We start from the raw sequence: 21,335 nt of genomic DNA, 5'->3' as shown, positions 1-21,335 counted from the left end.
CACTGCAAAATGTCTCAAAGTTCTAAGACTACGGGCTATGGGCTAAGAAAGAAGTAATTTCATTTTTAGATGGTTGCAGATCTGAATGCACAGACAAGCTTTGTTTCCCATTGGATTTTATTGGGATTTTGCGTTAGAGAGAAGAAGAGTTGGATGTTTTCCAAAACTTCAGTAAGCAATTGCAGAGAGGTAAGCAAGTCCAGGACTTTAGTTTGGATTTCAAGCAATTATGTGGCTGAGTCGATCATGTTTTAAGATGGGTTCACTTGCAGGCTCCTGTGCTTTACCATGTCTTCCCCAGTTATATCCTTTAGAAAACATTTTGTTGAGCTCTCAGTTTGAGTCTCGTTGAATTCAACTTAATTTTCATCATTTCAACGTAACTTCCACAAATTAATATCCATTTTCCTAACCCATTACTGGTGACTCCTCTAATCTTTGTGAGAATTTAGCGAATCTTTAGTTACTTTTTATATTTTTAATCCACTTGAGTGAATGTGGCCTTTCGTAATCCAGCTTTTAGTTTATCACCCAACTATTTTGTGTCAGGTGTTGACAGCACAGTAGCCTATACTTCCTTCCCCACTTCTGGAAGTTTTCCTTGCCCCATCACTTATCCTTTACTTCGTTTTATCAAAGACCTACTCCAGTCTTATCCTTTTGTTATTCATGCTGTAGCTGACTACGCAACCCTATAAAATTTATTCTACTTTCACCTCTCGTTTCTTTCCTGTTTACCCCAAATTACTCTGTTCTTCAGCAGTTAACGTCTATGTTCAATAAACTTCTCAAGTCCAAGTTTGTTTTTCTGTGATGAAAGTGGAACAACATTTTAGATGCTTAGGTAACTTCATATTGCTAATTATGTCTGAAAAATTAAGAGTGTTTGGTTTAGATATTGCAAGTTCTTGCCATCGTGGCGGTTAATAAGTCCTATGTGCAGCCTTGCGCTTCCCTATTTGGAATATTGGTTAGACGTCGGTGTTGTTTCATTCTTTGTCTTCCACTCTTCGAAAGGTCGCCTTTTCAGATATTCCTTTCTGCCGTAACAAATTTGTAACTCCTTCCAGTAACCTCAGTGGAAGGCATTATTACGCAAACCGCAAGATTTGGTTGCCTTATCCTTCCCTACACCGCTGTGCTTTAAGCGTCTTTTCTTGGGTCGATTTTGAAAATGATCTCCTTGCCCCTAATGGAACAGCGTCTTCCTGCCACTACATTGTAATTCTTTTTCTGCTTCTTTTACCTCTGATTCTTATAAACTTCCATTCTTGAAGAGGGGAGTCTTAAGCTTTCTTGGCTCCAACCATTTACTTCCAATTCAGTCTTATCGGGCCGGGTAAAGTAAACAACATGTGTTGTCCTGTCTGATAATCACAAATGAAATATTTGCAAGTGAACAATTGATGCTTGAATGTAATAGATAACATACAAGTATTTCTTTATATTACATTCGCGGATTCTTATTTCCTGTAGCTACTAAAAACCTAACCCCTTGCTTAAGTTATGCTGGACCATTCTTGGTTTCGGATGCATAAATTATTTCCTGTTTATGGCATTTCAAGTTAAAAAGGGGAAATATTTGCTAAAGCGAGAAATGTATGAAATCAGAAACAGTTATTTTATTACATTTTATTTCGTCCTTTTCTTTATTATGGAACCAAAATCCAAGTATAAATTGTAATTCAATATTTGCTTCATTTTCCCTAAGACAACAGCAGCAGTCATATGAATATCATGTCCATTACTCTAATAGATATATATTTCCTTAAAGTGGTAGAATATTCAGATTTCTGGAGAGATGCTGGAAAGAAAAATTTATGAGAAGATTTTTCGTGACAGATAATTAATTATCAGGAGTACCGTCAGAGAGTAATGTAAAACATGAACATCAAACCTAAAGCATTCCCCGTATCAGTCAACTTTATCTGCTACAAATGCATTTGGTTATTCTTATATATATTAATAAAGGCATGTATAAAACAATGAAAACACAGACAATAAGCAGAGTGGCATCGACGTTCTCATTCTGCAGTATTCCAATGCTTCAATGTTACAACTTAAGATACTCTATAAATGATACGCGTGTTGACTCCTCTGCAAGCACTTGCATTAGGTAAATGAAAGATGCGTTAAGTACGAAGGTTTGGCTCAAGACTTCCAGACACAGGCGTTTATAATTTTGCTGGTCGGATTTAACTCCTGATCAAGATGTAAGATGTAGTTTGACTAAAACTTTTAATTGAATTATCAGATTTTTATAGGATTGGGGTAGCTTAAGCAGACGAAATCTGCAAGACTTTCTTTTGGTGTGGGGACGAATTTCAGATCAGACACTCAAAATGTGTATCATAGACCCCCACTCAAAATGTGTATCATAGACCCCCAAAAGGCAGTAAGTTCAGTTAAAACCCCAATGACGTCTTTCCTGTTCTATGGTGGTGAAGCTCCATTTATTCTCATACTGAAATGTTTAGTCGTCATACTGACTTCCTTACATGCATGTTTTCATGAAGCCTGAAAGGCAAAAGATATTCCTCACGTGAACAAGAATCTGAAATATGTTTATCAGAAGTCTTTTTTTTTTATTCTGAAATGTTATTTTTATCAGGAGTCTTTCACCGTAAATGTTTGTGCATGGAAGCATTAAAGCCAATACACATAGAGTATAAAAAATAGTTTTGACTTATCCTAAAATTTTTTTAAACTCCCTTAATAGTCCACCTGGACTAGGCTGTGAGAAGTTAAATCCAATTCATAAAACGAATTGCTTAAAAAAAACATGCTAGCTTTCTTACTGTAGAGGTAATATATGGTCCATATTCATTCATAAATGTTACAGTACGCTGACCACGAGTGGCATTTAATTTATTGATAAAAAGATACCGTAAGAATAAAATGATTTTGAAATTTTCATTTTTCAAAGCAGCAAGAAAACTTAGCGAACTAAACCAAGATGAGTAATCTGATTAAGTAAAAAAAAATCGCTAAAAACTATTGCCATTCATATAAAACTTAAAGGTAGATAAAAATTATTTCTATCACAAACCTTAAGCCGGAGACAATTACGTACTCGGCTTTCGTGAGTAAATCCTAGCCCAGAAGGAAATTACATGCCATGGTTTACGAAAAAACTAAAGCTCTGGAGATAACGTAATAGCTCTTTTTTTTATGCATGTGCAAGTTTCTTAAACGTAAACCAACATCTAGCAACACTTATTGAAGGCACATATTGCTTATCAGTAATGAAAAATTCACATTCATTTTGTCGCTACAAAAAAAAATTATATATATAGTTTTATAACATTCTCATAATTTAGATTAGGCTATTTTGACTATATTGTAAATGGAATGTAAACTTTTATTGTATTTCGTCAAAAAACGTAAGCATATTTATGGCACTGCCATTTCTTCTAAGTACTTTGTATTTCCACTAGAAATACAAACCTCCGGTATTAATCACTCATTCACACTGTAACCTGAGTCAGGTGGTTACGGAATTATACAGGGACTGTATTCCTTCTCAACAGACGAATGATCAGTGAATCTCCCTCCTTAGAGAGCTGTCATTTTACACAGACATTCTATCTAATTCCCTTGTTTGGTCCGCAGAGTGGAAGCTGTCTGCTGAAGGATCAGCGGATGGTTAGTCGCCATGTCCTGTAGATCCTGCAGTATGGACAGACACTGGCTGACAGGATCTCCTCGTCTCTGACGATCTTCTTCTTCTATATGCTGAAGACGGTGAGTCCTGTAGAGCAAGAAAAAATTGTGAAAGTTGCTCTCTCTCTCTCTCTCTCTCTCTCTCTCTCTCTCTCTCTCTCTCTCTCTCTCTCTCTCTCTCTCTCTCTCTCTGTTAAAGAGCCTGAGAAGAAGCCTACAGTTTTCACTGAGGTTAAAACTGTTTGCAATGTCTCTGATAAGAGATAATTGTCTCGTAAGTGATTGCTTGCTGATAAATGAAAAAAAAAAACTATGTTACATTTGTGTGATTACAATTCAAAATTCCCCTAATCTCAGTTCGAGACAATTTTCAAATTGATATGAAATATTTGTAAACATTTCAGGCGAATTTTTGTGTCCATTCTACTGTCAATACATTTCGTTATGTAAAAAATTACAAACAGGAATTTACGTCATGACTTTTGATAGTGTTATTACTAGGAAAGGATTTATTCCCAACTGTACGTATCTAAATGATACTTTTGACAGGTTATTTAGTTAATAGACGTGATTTCTTAGCCAACCGCATATCTTAAAGATGATTTAAATAAAACAGAATTCTTGCCAACCATATCTCTTCAAGTTTAAAAAAGGGTTATCAAGAGGAAACAATACAGTATCAGTCTTGTTCAGAACTGAAAAACTGTCTTCAGTAATGCATTTAGTGCTTCAGAAATTATTATTATGGACAAGCATGAAAGCCCACTAACTTGCAGAATAAGCCTCCGTAGAAGAGAAAGCCCATACATAGAAAAAATGGAGATGAAGTGAAACGCTCGTCATTATAGGATTTAGATCGCCCTTGCGGAAACTAACCTGAGGTTACTGGTCGTGTCGTCATCGAGTTTGCTATGTTGGTCGTGATGTTTACCAGACAGAAGCCTCTCTCCCTTATCCATCTTGTTGATCTTGGCCTGCAAGACTGGAGAATTGTGTGACCCTGTCAGAAGCTGGACTTTGGACGTGTATGACCTCAACCCGGGGAAATTCAGGAACAAGGATTCGATCAAGTACACGAGCTCCAAGCGCGAAGTTAGGGAGTACAGGACTGCGTCATCGACAACTTGCTGGAAAAAGAGGGTAGGAATAATTCACATTGCAAGCGAGAATACGTGCAAGTCTGAAAAACTCTTTCAATTTATTTTTAAATGAGAGTAAAAGGAAAAGATTAAAGAAGTTAAATGGCGACTCGTAATAAAAATGCTCTTGCAAAGTCTTTTTTGTGATGGTCTTTGGTTTAGATAGACAATAACAAGCGTCCGATGGCCAATAACAAGCGTCCGATGGCCAATAACAAGCGTCAGATCCAGCTCACGCGACCAAGTCACTAGCACTCATTGATCAGTAACAGTCAAGGAAACAAATCATTCATCATTGTTTGAAAAGGAAACAAACGGCATGCAGATTTTAAGAAAAAGTTCCTATAAAGGTAAATGAACGAGACGTTTTGCAATACATCAGGTTATTTAAATGGGTAAAGTAGCTGTTTGGAAAGTTTTCTTTTTTCTTTTAATGTACATATCATCTGCTCGGCCAATCCTTGAGTACTGTACAGAAAATCATGACTTTATTCCTGGAATATTAAAATTTTCTACGTATTTACACGAGCCGCTACAGCAGGAAATTCTTGTGTTTAGTACAACCAGTTAAAATAATTCATGGGAACCCTCCTGCGGTTATAGATATCAGAGGGAATGGACACAACCAAATTGCATAAGTAAAGGAAAAAGACAATACCTGCTTATCCTATATTCAACATTATTTGTTCGAACTGACGAGACAAGTCAGGAGATGAAGCAGATATTTCTGCTATCATCTCTTTTTTAAAGTGTATAAAAATGTTTAGCGATATTTAATTTTTGCCCTAATATATTTATTACATCACACACAATTTCAATGACATTAAATTTTTTATTATGTATACAGTATGTCACATCATTCGTTGAACTTCATGTCTTTATTTATTGGTCACATCACTTCATTTTATTTATTAATCATTTCCTTCATTAATTAATAAATTCGTTTACCTTAAATTTACTTTCTCTTCATTACGGCGCCGAATGGCCTTCTTGGTCCCAGTTTCTGGGCTTTTGCCCTAAATATCATACATCCGTCCATCCAAGTGACTAGAACGAAGTCAAGTACGCTCCAGTTACTTCATCTTGTTCAGGGAAAAGTCATTCAAGATTTTATTTCACTTAACTGAAACTACCTAGAAAGTAACCCCACACATATCCCCAGAAAAGAATGAAATACAGAGGTACCTTCGTCTTAAATCCTCGGAATGCATATAAACAAAACGTGAAAGCATTACTAACGTGCAAACCAATATACCAGTGTTCGTGAAAGTGGTTTTATCTAGTGTAAGCGAGGTTGGACAACGATTGCATTCATCCGCGCCAAGTGACGCTCGAACCCGAGATAATAAGTCTTTGTGGAAATGCCCCCTCGTATGAATACTTTTTCAGTCTTCGTTCTTTCATCAGAATTCCACAGTCGAGTCTTTCTCGTATAAGTTTTGTGGGACGGTAATCATTATGAGGTGTAAATTTCATGCGTATCAGCGTTATTTTTAAAATAAAAGTTCATTTCCTTGTGCATTAATCAGTTGGTCCCATGTTGATATGATAAGTTTATCGCTCTAGATATAAAACAAAGGCATAGCTGATTACTTCTTTGGAACTATTCCACGGTGTAGTTGGAGACTGTCATTGATCAAAGAAAAAAAACAAGAGCTTATAGGTTGGAGTAGCAGGCTACTCACGAGGGACACGACTAGAAAAAGACAAGGGCGGTGAGACCTCAACAGCCATAGATAATAGAATAGTTGCCTGAAATGATATGAAATGATATTAGGATGGGAGAAGATCAGGAATATTGTATGCATGGCCATAGTTATAATGCTGAATGATGAATAATGTTTCTTCAGCCATTAGTGTAGTGATGAGGCTACTTGTTGAGGCGTGTGTTGATGTCTGTCAAATGAAGAAAGGGCGGTTCGCGGTTTAAGAAACTAAAATTGTTGAATTAGGTGGACAATAGCAGAGTTGGTAGTAGAAGCTGTAAGAGGAACTTTGAGCCACATTGCAACACAGAAGTCAGATTTGAGATCAGCAAGTGTAGCTATAGGTGTGCAAATGCTTTACAACCTCCACTTGAAGTGAAAATGCAGTAAAGGTTGTAGTGGGAGATCTAGACAACCGGTTTTCAAAGCATAGATGATTGTGGGAAGTAAAGACAGAATGCTGCATAGAATATAGACCTCAAATGTTAGTAAAGGGGATAAAGAAAAAAGCATGAGGGCTGCCATGGGCTAAAGAGTCATACATTGGACTCTGCAGTTGCTGGTTGAGTCCACCCTCTCACTGACGAGATTTAAGTCCTCTAGAGATGTTAATACTCGTCGACGCCTAATACTTAGGGCTGCTTGTAGAGGACTTCTCATCATATAATGTAATGGATGCAAGCAAACATTAGGAGAGTGAAGTTATAGTATATTCAGAGTTGTCAGATGTGAAGGGAAAGAGGAAAGTGTGCAGATAACTTGCAAGCCCATTCACAGCAGTAGCGAGCACAGGGAAAAGTCTGTCCCCAGGAAAAGATGAAAAATCTGGCTATATCAGCCAGCCTTAAAATTGTCCTATAACATTCTAGTGGAAGGGTTTCAACGAATGACAAAATAAACTAAACTGTTTATATAATATTCCTAATAAAATTTTAAGAGAACAACAACTTACCTGTGTATCCGTAACGGCGAGTCCGTTCATCACGTTCATCAGCACCAAGAATATGAGGAAGAGGAACAGAAGGAAAACGAGGAGAGCCGATGTAAGGAACAGGATCTTGCGTGAAAAGTGTTCGTTGAGGTCCGAGTATTCAAACTCTCCCGTGGCCATAACTATCGCCTTTGGCAGAGTGGTCCAGAAGTCGCTGAATTCGGTGTCCTGAAAAAAAGGGGGGGGATGTGAATGATAACATCTGCAGTATTGTATAGATTTTTATTTGTATACTTCTATGTGTACTCTGAATCACGTGTATACTGAAGAGAGGTAACGTTAGAGAACCTGTGTTCGAGGGACGAACACAAGGGAAACTGGCCTCAGTACTTGAGGAGGAGGTGTTTTTCGAACAAAATGAGGACAAAAGCAACTTTGTCTCTTAAGAAATTATACGGGCAAATAAAGGATTAGGAGAGACCACGATGATTTTAAAGAAAGAATTCCTCACCTTATTCTGAAAATTGAGAACACTGACGCAACAACTTACCATGTATTTAACAGGAAAATAAACGATTATTTAGCGTCACGAATAATAAAAAAGCAGAAAATAGGCTGTGGACCAATTAATATCAGAATTTAACCATCGCGAAGGGTCAGTAGAACGTAAGCTATAAAGAAAGTGGCCATTGACTACAAGTGTCAAACGATTTCAAGGGATCCCTACCTCTTCTCCCACGGATGGCTGAAGGATGATGTTGAAACTGATGGTAAAGGCCAGAATGAGGGCGCCATACAGGAAGATAAGCTTGAGGAAGTTCCAAGAAACATGGCGCAGCATTGTGATGTAAATGGCTAGTGGAGGCGCACGGCCCAAAACCAGGACGAACTCGTACCTGTCAAAGACGTGAAAAGTGTCATCTCTGGAATCATCTCTGGCGTCAAGAAGTTATTCAAGCCAAGCAATTTCATTTTTCAGCTTTGTAACCAAGTGGCTGAAGTGGTATAGCTGGTACTTTTTATTAGTCACAATGAAAAACTGCTAAACTTACCATGCCACAATCATTGCCCAGGCAGCCAAGTGTCGGGTAGAATCAACATCCAAGGGAGCTATGCACAAGACGAAAACAAACACCACGAGGATCCATTCCAAGTAATTTTCGATGCTCTTGAGATAAGTGCTGTGGGCGAAGTAGATTTGGAACACCTCTCTGATTACCATGTAGATTGTGCATGGAATGAGGAAGGCCATGAGGACATTCACAGTTGTTTGTTTGCTCTCAATATCTTCATTTAAAGTTGCATTTGCTGATCCCTTGTTCTTAAGAGATTCTGCTCTTGCCTCTAGAATTCTCAAGTCTTTGATACTGTAAACAAAAGCTGTAAGAATGACAACAAAGATGAAATATATAAAGAGATTGAAGAGGTACAGAGGTAGAGCCTTGCGCCATTTTGCGTAGAGAAGCGTTTGAACCAGGGGATGCTTAATGGCGGGACGATGCAATTTGCTCTTGCTAATTTCCATTAGAGTTTCCATTTCATTGACACTCTTGGCCTCTTCCTTCGAATCTGCGTCAACGGGAGGGACTAGGAAGTTGTAATCTAAATTGAGTGTATAATTATCATTGAAAATGTTTTCACTCTCTTCATCATCCTGGTTATTGGGATGATGGGTGATGCAGCCATCCATGGCGTGCTGAAGTGTAGATGGCAGCAAAGCTCCTAAAACGTGACCATAATCCTTCCCCATCACTATTCTTCGAGCACCAAGAAAAGCTCCATGACAGAGCAATTGACTTATAGCCTCTTGATTGTTGAATGATGCAGCAACATGCAAAGGCGTTGTTTGTGAAGTAGCCTCGTCAAGCGTCTGGTTAAAATTTAGTAGGACATCAGGTTGTAACAGTCTTTCCAGGCATTTTGAATAACTGATTTCAGGGACACATATCTTTTGTTTCTTGCTACTTTCCATTAATTTCTGTATGATGCTGAAAGTGAAGTCTTGCAGGTCAACAGGCCTTTTATCAGGCTTCATATAGTTAATGACATGGTCGAGTATACCAAAGTGACCCCTAGCAGCAGCGCGATGTATTGGCAACTCATTTGTGATTTCAAAGGCCCAAGTATTAGCACCAGCCTTTAAAAGTGCTTCAACTAGGGGTTCGTTGGTTGAGTCAACAGCTCGGAATAGAAGTGTCTGTGATCCAAGGCGACCATTGGCTGCTGAGCGAGCCTCTTCACGTGATTTCTTTCTCAGGAATTCTCTGATGTCTGTTATGTCCTTCTTGAGTATTATCATATCAAGGAATTCTGAAGTGCTCGGCCTATTTGGTGGGGCAGCAGGTACAATGCCCATTAACACAGCTGTGTGAGCCTTTTTATGCTGAAGAACTTCTTCTATGGTTCCATGTTCTGCTCTTTCTGTGAGGGAAGCTCCAGCGCTAACCATCTTCTTGCAGAAGTTAATGAGACCACTGGATCGAGGCGCTTTATCTGACGGGGGTATCCTTTCTGCAGCTAGAGCGAGTGGTGTCATATTGGAGTCACTATGAGGTTCTAGATCAATTTCTGAATGAGACAGGAGGAGGTTAACAATTTCCTGTAAAGTTTCTTCGGCTATTGCCCCTTTATGTATGGAGAAAACTAGGAGATGTAGGCAGCTCAGACCACTGTCATTACGGGCATTAACATGTGCTCCAGCCTTAAGCAGCATCTCAACTGCTCTAGGTTGCCCCTCTGTGACAGCAACCATAAGAGGCGTTTTGCCCACATGGTCTGGAATATCAAGGATCTCTGGCGGAGGTGAGGCATCTAGAAGGGCTTGAAGGCACTTCACTGCTCCTTTCTTCGCAGCTGTGTGCAGAGATGAGGTAATCTGAGCAGCCTGGGCTGCGCGAGGACGCGGACGCCATACGCTGATTGATCCCGACTCCTGCAGTAAACGACGGATCCCAGCATCATTGTCACAATTTATGTATTCGTTGACGATGTCGGCGTCTAGGGTTCTGGGCTCTGTGGCAGCCATGGCCATAAGGGGCGTGTCTTGCTTTTCTACGTCTGCTACCATTCCAGCACCTGTTGATGAAAGGGAGAAAGAAAACCTGTAATAATTAAAAGATGACCAAGGGACTGTGTGTGTAAATGTTAATAGTAGTTGAATGACTCCACACTTAACAACCCATGAACGCACACATAGAAATTCGCACATGCATCAACTTTGCATTGCATTTATAGATGAACAAAATTCTGCTTCATTTCTTCAGTAGCCTATACTGGTATGTGTAAAGCCAAGCTGCAACCCTAATTGGGAAAGCAGAATGCTACAAGCCTGCCCAGTACAGATGATGTAATTTAGAAGTAAAGAAAAATTTGTGACAGAAAAAAATGGAAAAAGATATATGACAACAAAAAGAAGATAAATAACAAGGTATAAAAAATAAGAAAAATAAGTAAACTATAAATTAAGACAAGTAATAAATAAACTATAAAGTGAGAATCATAATCAGCTGCACATTTGCATTAAGTTTGAAGTTGTGAAGTTCCAGTGATTCAGCTACAAGATTTTGCAAATAATAACACAGTTCGGGCACAAAAGGGATACAACTTTTAGGAAAACTGTGGTATTGAACCTCACAGAAGAAAAGAAGACCTGGTGTTAACAGTGTAGCCTAATTAAAACTTTGTGGTGGATGGTACAGTCTGGGAAGACCTGAATGCATGAGGTGATCAGAATTATGAAATATCTGTTGTACACAGGGAAGTAATGGAACGAATGTACTATCAAGATCAGGGATAGGAAATGTAACAGAACTCAAGGTTTTTTCGACAATTCAAGTTGCTGAAGACCAAAACAGGGGGACAATATTAGAGAATGGCAGAATAAAGGATTTTAACATTTCCTCGAGACAAACAGGTCTAAAAAAATCTTAGCCTCTCAATAAACCAATGTCTTATGCAGCTGAAGAAGGAACAGGCCGAATATTTTTCAGAAATGAAATTGTACTTTAGCGTGGCTTGTAGAATCCATTTTCCTAGACCTGTTAACAGCCATACTTTCAGATCTGTCTGGTTTTTGCTTCATCCCCCTTAATTTACATCATTCACTAATTCTAGCCACTGCGCTTAAAAGACTCTGGTCTACATTCAGGAGATGCGATCAGGACTAAAAAGAGTTGGAGCATCTGCATTAGCAATAAGCTTGTTTTCAAAACCAAACTACATGGCAAAAATTTATGGCATAAGAACACAACCGTTAAGAACACCAAAGCCAGACTACTGCACAGTTAAACCTGGGAGCTGATATGTAAGCATTAAAGAAGAGTATTACCTAAGGCATGAAGGCAAAAATCAACAGTGTTCAGGAAGTAATACGTAAATTGATACTGAGATGCTCATCTGGATGAAAAAGTGAAAGTAAAACAATCTTTGCAATGTTTCTCTTTTTTCATTCAAAGTTTTGTGGCTTGATTTTGTAGAGCTCAACCTTATGCGGATCTTAGAATGTTGCTCTTTGCTATTTTTTGTCTTTTGTCACTAACTACACAAGAATTGAACTTAGTTTTTATGAATAACTTTTATTTGAGGAAAATACTTGATGGTATTTTCATATATTTGTATGAACTAGGCAGTCAAACTTTTTCAAAATTGCAAGGTAATGTTATGACCGAAAAATAATGTTTTCCCATAATTTTTACTTACAGGTACCAATGCAAATGGTACTTCGTCAGACGGATTGAGAATGTCTATTGGTCCACCATACACCACAAGGTATGAAACTACCTGAATATAGTGTGTGTGTGTGTGTATATATATATATATATATATATATATATATATATATATATATATATATATATATATATATATATATATGTGTGTGTGTGTGTGTGTGTGTGTGTGTGTGTGTGTGTGTGTGTGTGTACAACTGAATCACGAAAATGTGGAACGTGATGAATAGGCTATATAAATAAAGACAAAATCCACGAAGGAAAGAGAAACAATGGAGTACTGCAAGGCCTTTCGACTCCTTGTCCTTTACTTAGCTAAGTAAAGGACAAGAAGTCGAAAGTCTTTATATATATATATATATATATATATATATATATATATATATATATATATATATATATATATATATATATATATTTTAATGTAAAGAAAATAGTTTTAGTAGACCACTGGGTTGAAAGAACTCTTCCAGAGTGGCCCAGAGGATTAGTTAGTGATTTCATATGTAATTTTTTTTATAGTAAATTAATGTCATTTAAGAGGTTGCAGTGCTGTAAAATTTTAAAATTGGTCAAAAGGAAATTTGTTATTTTCGGCTAAAATTTCATTCATAGTGTGGTTTTTAAAGTGTAAGTTTCTCGGCCGTTGATATTTTTGGCATTCCGTTAAAGTATGCTTTTAACTTTTGTATAAGTTTACATTAATCTAACATTTTACTCTTTATCATTTATGTTTTGCTCTTTTATCACGAAGAGTCACTCTTTGTCATTTATGTTTTGCTATTTTACCATAAAACCAGCTAAGTTTATAATTCGAGACAAAAGTGATCAAACTGGTAAATGTCGGATTTTGGCCAAATTCAGTAACGCGAGAGACCGTTTATACAAAACGCTGTTTTCAAACGGAAGCTTCCTTCGTTCGTCGTTAACAACTCTTGGTTTTGCTGTAGTTCAGTAACTAAGTCACTCTTCTTTATGCGAATGTACGTTCCATAAACCGCGCATAGTCTATGTAACATTTTCCTTTACCATCCATAAACATAAACACAGAAGAGCAGCCTTCTCTGTACAAGATGACAAAGAGAAAAGCACGTGTGTTTTTCCTTTTGTTAAAAAATGACCTCACTTGTTGAGCTAATAAAACTCGACGACAAGGGTCAATTTTTGTCAAGTTACAGCAGGAGTTTCGACCTTGTTGCAGGGTAAGCTTTTGTTCCTAACGATATGGACATTGTTGCTGGCTGTCTCTCAATTGCCGGCATGCATAATTCATCTCTTTCTTGAAGAGGATTCACGAGAAAATAAGATTGTAATCGGCGGAGCAGTGAACGGTTATTATACATACATATGTACATACATTATATATACAGTATATATATATATATATATAATGTATACACATATTTGTATATATATATATATATATATATATATATATATATATATATATATATATATATATATATATATATATATATATATATATATGTGTATATATATATATTCTGTATATGTGTATATATATATATTATATATATAATATATATATATATATATATATATATATATATATATATATATATATATATAGAGAGAGAGAGAGAGAGAGAGAGAGAGAGAGAGAGAGAGAGAGAGAGAGAGAGAGAGCGAACAGTGCCTGTACTCAGACAGGAGGACAGTCAAGCGACATACACATAGAGGAACGTCATTGCTTCTAAAGTGGTCCACATCCCCCCTAATAATTTCAGGATTAGTGACCTCACGGCTACCCCTCCCCCCCACGGATGGACTATACAATAACTCGAGAGCATCTTACGCATCGTCTTGAACAAGTTGATTCTCTAACTGTCGTAACAGTTCATTTTTTCTATTTAAATTCCTGGAAGTGTTGGAAGGACTGTAAAGTTTCATAATCAGTTTTTATTTTGTGGGGGGAAAATTCTCGAGAGATTTATTGAAAATTGTAGCCAAGTCATTTGGTAAAAAAAAAGTGTTTTATACAGTATATACATACAACAACTACCTGCAGTGCATACGTTATAACGTACATATATATATATATATATATATATATATATATATATATATATATATATATTATACACATATATATATATATATATATGTATGTATATATATGTATATATATGTATACATAAATATATATATATATATATATATATATATATATATATGTATATATATATATGTATACATAAATATATATATATATATATGTATATATATATATATATGTATATATAATGTATGTATTTATATTACATATATATATACGTATATAGAAAAAATCTTTGGGCTTAAAATGCCTTACAAACCTCTACCTCCCAGATAAGCAATTAATTCTGGCATGTACAGAATATCAGATATTCACAGAGGTTGCAAAAATTTTCAAAGTCAGACCACACTTCCACAAATCAAATCGAGTTTACTATTTCAACTTGGATTAAAGAAAAAAGTAAAAACATTCTAAGGACCGAAATATCTCTGCATTATACCAGGCAGTCCTTTTAAGCGAATAAGATTGGGAATGACGGAAAAGGAATATATCACAACTGTTATTATTATTTTATTATTACAAGGAAGGTAGGAGGTGCTTGCAGAAGCCGTAGAGTTAAAAATGATCCAGGGGGCATATAGAATATATTAATAAACAGTTGTGATAAATCTTCAGGAAAGTGTAGTACGGGCGGTAAATGTGGGAACTGTTGAATTGAACTGTCCAAGAGGTCTGTTGTATATTTGGTGATGGAAGACTGATAAATACAAAACAATGACATTATTAAGCGGTTTACAGAAGTGAAAATATACAAGAGAGTATGTTAAAGTGATTTGATTAATGTATAGAGAAGAAGAGAAGGTAGATTGTTAAGGAACTGCAGATCTCAGGAAAAATGGAAAGAAAAAAAAGTGTTCTCGTGATAAATGACAGAATATAAAGAAGGAAATTTAACTGCCCCCTTCATTCCTCGCATACTGCACACCGTATCTACCATTTTATTAAGTTATCTTCAAACTTCCCTCCGTCTGTCTTTCCGTTTACCTCTCTTGTGGTCGGGTAATTCCCCCCTCTTCTCCGTCCCTCCCCCCCCTCCACAACCACCCACACGATTACCTGTCTAAGTCTCTCACCAGTACTTCCAGCAGCAATTACCATACGTAATTGTGCGCAGCGTCATTGTTGCGTAGAGGTCCCCGCACAAGAGGAGGACATTAGACCGAGATGACTTACGATATGCGTCTCCGGTGGGCTAGCCGGGATAGCCTGAGTCTAGGCTGCTGATATTAGCCTAAGTCAAGTCTGGTATTAGCTTAAGTGTACTACTAGTCTCATATTAGCCCAAGTCAAGTCTGACTTTAGTCTAAATCAAGTCTGATGTTAGCCTAAGTCTAGTCGGATATTAGCCAGACTAAAAAAAAAAAGAAGTCTCATATTAGCCTGAGTCTAGTCTGATCTTAGCGTAAGGTTTCATATCGCAATATTAATCGTGCCTAATATTTTGAGTTGTTAATGTTTCGTATTTCATTAGACTTTCTTTACTGATACAGACGACTAACCGTTGGATGTGCTTAAAATCTAAGAGAGAGAGAGAGAGAGAGAGAGAGAGAGAGAGAGAGAGAGAGTGTAAAAACATCTCTACTCTAAGGGCTATCTTCAGTAGACCAGATGCTAAAGTCAGATTCGCCGGTAGCCCGTGTGACAGTTGGCCAGCCAAGCGTATATCGGTTCCACCACACGCAATTACAGCTAGGGGGTCCTTCGGCAAAGCGTAAACAGATGTACATTTGTTGTACAGTCATCTTGTGGATACTCTGATTTCTTGAAGTGACACACACACACACACACACACACACACACACACACACACACACACACACACATATATATATATATATATATATATATATATATATATATATATATATATATATATAATGTGTGTGTGTGTGCGTGTAAAAGTATTTTCGGCAGCTGAAAATCTAAGCTTTTTTAATTATAAAAACCTTATTTTTATCGTTACTGCTTTGTCATCAGTCATTACAAAAAATGTGAAATAATCATTTTTAATGATGTATTTAGATTGTGATAACTTTCTATATGTAGTAATTTAATTAATTAAAGATAAATATGTATCCAAAAAAGGTAGAAACTGATCGGTTTGTGTTGCATAAAATTTCCAGATTTGATTGGAAGATTCCACCCGCTCTGTTGGCAGTGAAATGTTCAGTGCCCAGCGCGTAGAGTTTTACACGGGCCTTGTTTGATTGTCAATTGTTTCTGATCTCGAGCTCGTAGGTACAGACAACTAACCAAATTTAAGACGAAAACATGCTGTGGCTATCATAAAAATGTCTACACTGGGAAGATGCGATAGTTTTTGTTGTTTCTTGATGGAAGACTCAGAAAACAATTCGAATAATTTCTTCGTAACAATGAAACGAAAGAGGCAGAGAGATTATAGGATTGTCCTTGAAACGACACCGTCATGACCGTTTCTGCAACCGAATAAACATTTGTACCAAAGAGCTCATGCTTTTATTAGATGTTAGTAGGGTATATAAACAATGATTAGAAGGACATTGAGAGGGCAATGCTATCGAAACGGTCTGTGCGTCAGGCACTCGAGGAAGTGACGACTGATTGCTCCGGTGAACTTGGACGAGAGCGGGTACGGACAGTCGTACTAATCTCTAACGGAATGATCACTTGCCGTCACTGACAGACCAATTATCATTGACTTAATCTGTGCCGCATCTCTCTCCCTCACTCTTATGTTTCTATCTCCCTCCCACCCTGGCTCTCTTTCGCTCTCCCTCTCTTTCTCAGTTACAAACACCCGGTGCTTTAGTTATCCCCCGTTTCCCTGATCATTTGCCTGAGTTGCCGAACGTCATTTTCCGCTCCGTTAGGACGGCTTAGCCTACGATTCTCGCGAGGGGTTTTTGTATGTATACGTCCATTTACTAACTTTTTCAAATTATTTTTAATAAATCGTTATTTTTATTAATAGTTTTTCTTCTTTCGACCATAGTTTGCCGAGTCTTTCAGCGCTAATCGACAGATTTCAACTTCGGTCTTCGGATATCTGAGCAACTTGCGTGTACTTCATCCAGATGATCGACCAAGCGTCGCCTCCGAAGATTTCCCGAACAATTTGATGTTCACGGCCCTGAAAGAGACATTCATTTGCCTAATTAAAGATAGGGTGGTATATTCTATTAGGTGACGACTTTTGCGCTTACTGAATGTTTCAATGATAGTATGACGGGTGTAATTCGACTGAATCGCATAACGGTAGTTTTATTTTTTTATTTCATTTCTCGTGATTTCACAGGGGTGGTAACATTATTAGAGAATTGTCGTATATAAAGTGGTTTATTCGCGAGTGATATAAAAATGCATTAATTATGATGATAATTATTGCGGACAGGAATTGCTACGATAACATTATTATTATTATTATTGTTATTGTTGTTGTTGTTGTTGTAATAATTCTTTCTAAGGCCATAGAAGAATTTGTTAGTAATAACTTGAGACTTGCTCCCAAATTATCCTGACATATCAGACAGCTGCGTCTAAAAGTATAAAATGGAGAATGTTACCTAGAATAAAAACTTACATTAACATTGAGCAATATCTCTCAATAACTCGAGAAAGACGTTGTCCTAGAGATTATGGGAAACCTTGAATCTTGGGAGTGGAGAGAAAATGACTGGGAGTTTTTGTCAAGTTCATGTAAAATTATTTGTGCAAAGATTCATAATAAAACCAAAGCGAAGAGGAGATTAGATAACAGGCTTATAGACTAGGCCGTTTGAAGTACAGGCCTTCGGTGTAGTCGCTTCCTCACTGTCAGAATGTACTTCAAGTTATATATGCTCTCTAGACAGCCTTAGAGGAAGCTAATATAGAATGTATAACTGTCAGAATCTGTATATATATATATATATATATATATATATATATATATATATATATATATATATATATATATATATATTTATATATATTATATATACAATGTATGTATGTATGTATGTACACATTATGAAATAAAAATGCGTTTAGGATCAGTGGACGCAGGAAGAGTAAGGAACAAGTGGGTCTACCCTATTCCCCAGGAGGCAGCTCCTTTCCTCCCAACTCTCCCCCCTGTGTTCTCTCTCTCTCTCTCTCTCTCTCTCTCTCTCTCTCCTAATTAGGTAGCTGGTACCCTGATTAACCCTCCACCCCCCACCCCACCTCCCCTGTAAATGCTGAATACACCAGTAGGTGAAGTACTATGCATTTCTTTCCCCTGCCCGGCTTCATTGCACCTAGGCGAATAAGGAAAGCAAAAGTGAAAGTACTTCATCGTGTGACCTGGTTCCCCCATTCTGATAATCAGGAGGAAGGCTTGTGTATATTCTTGTCCATTTCTCTATTTCATGGGACACAATAAAGGGATTTCTGATGTCTGCAAACACGTGTTTTCTTCAGTTTTCAGTATATGTCCCTCAAGATATTTTTGCTTTTGAGGAAATACAGGTTTATGTGAATAATATGTGACATTCTTCATCTTTACTATTCTTCCTTGATCAGGTCCAAGCAAAACAACTATTCGTAACAGTGACTCTCAAAGTCTACGAAACGCTCAAGGACCGCTGATGGTCAGAACTCTTGTCTGGCAGCTCCTCATTGGTCGAACACGGAGCTATAGCCAATAGGAAACCCCCTTATTTAACGCAGGGGGTTTCTCGGCAAAGAAAAAACAAAAAAAAGATTGGCCGTCCCCGGGATCTTCCCTACCCTAAAAATAACCTAACTGCTTCATCTCTCCTGTTTTCAGGGTCCTTGCGCTCCTCTACCTGCTGTTTCCTGACGGTATTTTTTAAAATTTAAGTCGAAATTTTAGGGAATTCGTAGGCTCTTTTCAGCAATTTTTATCGATGACGTCATTTCCACGTAAACAATCTGACCTTCATTTTCAGAAGGAAGAGAAACTGCGCGACAGCCATCTTTGACTGCGCTGCCCGCGCACCTCTTGTCGCGGTTTTTCCCTCAAAATCCGCCTATTTAGGCACTGAATTTCCTGGAGTAATTTCGTTAACGAATATCTCGGTAGCCCTGATACGTACGTTAGAGTAGATTAACTGAAATCTTAGAAAATCCACCGAAATAAATTTGTCAAATACCGCTCCCAACCACGCCTTGTCCACAGCCTTTCTCTTCGATCACGTGAATATCAAGATAATTAGATAAACGAAGTCTGAGGCGAAAACACGATTAGATAATCTATCATTTTTCACATAGACACCTTACCTTAAAAGTCTGAGATCTCCAAACACTTTTGTTTCCTCGATGTCACTTGACCTTATTTGTCACTCGAAACACCTGTGATTAGTTTTCTGTGGTTTTCTTTGAGACGATAATTTTGGAAAAGAAAGTCTTATTTCTGCACTATGAAGTTAATTATTCTCGTGGTATTATTCAGACTTTAACTTGGAAAAAAATATATTGTTTTATATTACGACATGTCACGAGAAATCAGCCATGGATGGAGCGACTTGTGTATGCTCCTTTATTTGAGATTTGCCGACTTTCACGCGTGATTTAAACGGCACTTGAAATATGAATTCTGTCGTTAATCCGGAATCACCGCCTTATTCCTTCGAAGTCCAAACTCCCAATCATGACATTTTCGAAAGAACTCGCTCAGGGGCCTCCCAAAGAAACCAGTGTGTTCCGAAAGGTGGCCAAAACCCAACTGTGGGGGAGTGTGGGTTGGCCACTGTTGAGAGACCGGACGCGGCGACGGCGGTGGGCGGTGTTGCCAAGTCGGGGGTTCTCCTTCCTTTGGCACTAGAGGGAGAGAGGAGAACTCGGTTCCACCATACAGAGTGAGGAACGAAGGAAATAAGACACTTCTTAAAATATAATTCTGGTAAACGTTGGTGTAAACATTTTGCCCGATATATTTAGAAATGCCCTCCTACTTCCTCCAGCTGCCAACCGATATTTTTACGAACATTGGAACTGAATGATTATGTATCTATTAAAAACTCAGATTCCGTGAACACTGTGAGCGAGAAAACTGACGGCATCTTTAGGTATTCTGAGAATCTTAGGAGTTATTTCAGTCTTCTTGCCGTGGAAACGTCGATAGGTTGCTGATGATATATATACACGGGTCGTCATCAACGAGAGAATGAGATGTTTGATGAGTTACGATAATCGCTTTATGGACTAAATACTAAATTTGAATTTGTAGTCACGTATCTCATTCGAAGGACTCACCATTCACTTACTCAGCACCGTGAGTTGCGCGAATGCAGTCTAGAACGTCAACGTCTATAGAAAAATATCGACTGTTTTGAAAAAAAAACTCGCGTTAGATACAAAAGGGGATGATGAAGTGATATTTTGTTCCTTAAAAGATTTTCACGATAATTTTTTTGTTTAAATCTTTCGTCGACTTTTGATTCTTAGAAAATTTTCGTGATATGTTTTTTTTATCTTTATTTTGTGAAATATGCAACAGTATTTCATTTCTAGGGGAGCGGCTCTTTAGATTTTTATTTGGTGAAATATGAAATAGTATTTCATTTCTAGGGGAGTGCTGTCGTTCATATTATAGATTTTTCGCTTTCACGAACTACTATTAATGAACCAAAGAATGAAATTTAAATTACACTAAGATGAAAACGACTAATTTATTAATATTCTGAATGTTATTCATTTAGCGAAAATAGTAATAATAATAATAATAATAATAATAATAATAATAATTATTATTATTATTATTATTATTATTATTATTATTATTAATATTAGTATTATTATTATTATTATTATTATTATTATTAGTATTATTAGTATTATTATTATTATTTATAACGCAAACACCGACAGTTCTACTCCTTAGCTCTGAAGTACTCCTTGTGAGGCCTCCCCCACCCCCAAGATAATATTTACCGTTAATGTTTACAGCTCTGACAGACTATCTAAGAAGGAAGACAACAATGTAGACCACATATTTACATCTAGCGACACGTGATAACGGTCTACAAATCCAACTTTATCTCAAAGTGACCCTAATCTTGGGCTGAATGCGAAAATATATTACCCTGGTCATTCATTCGTAACACCAGCAATTAAAGTAACTAGTCG

At 37.2% G+C, this 21,335-nt stretch overlaps 1 protein-coding gene across 8 annotated transcripts in view; it reads right to left on the bottom strand.

The window, feature by feature from the left end:
- Positions 1 to 1,617: 1,617 nt before the first annotated feature.
- Positions 1,618 to 21,335, bottom strand: part of LOC136832047 (transient receptor potential channel pyrexia-like) — an 84,656-nt gene continuing 64,938 nt past the window's right edge. For 7 of the 8 annotated variants that reach the window (XM_067092561.1, XM_067092563.1, XM_067092562.1 and 4 more), the window contains 5 exons: positions 8,492 to 10,514; positions 8,167 to 8,335; positions 7,461 to 7,667; positions 4,540 to 4,790; positions 1,618 to 3,751 (listed from right to left, as the gene is read on the bottom strand). In XM_067092561.1, coding sequence (XP_066948662.1) covers positions 3,589 to 3,751; positions 4,540 to 4,790; positions 7,461 to 7,667; positions 8,167 to 8,335; positions 8,492 to 10,514 — 2,813 coding nt within the window. In that variant the 3' untranslated portion in view covers positions 1,618 to 3,588. Of the gene's footprint in view, positions 3,752 to 4,539; positions 4,791 to 7,460; positions 7,668 to 8,166; positions 8,336 to 8,491; positions 10,515 to 19,487; positions 20,019 to 21,335 lie in introns of those variants that run through there. The other variant, XM_067092569.1, reaches the window with a different exon arrangement.

Source organism: Macrobrachium rosenbergii, chromosome 49, assembly GCF_040412425.1.
Source record: "Macrobrachium rosenbergii isolate ZJJX-2024 chromosome 49, ASM4041242v1, whole genome shotgun sequence".
Lineage (NCBI taxonomy): Eukaryota > Metazoa > Arthropoda > Malacostraca > Decapoda > Palaemonidae > Macrobrachium > Macrobrachium rosenbergii.
The sequence above is the reverse complement of the archived record's forward strand: the minus strand, read 5'-3'. Positions and strand labels throughout refer to the sequence as shown.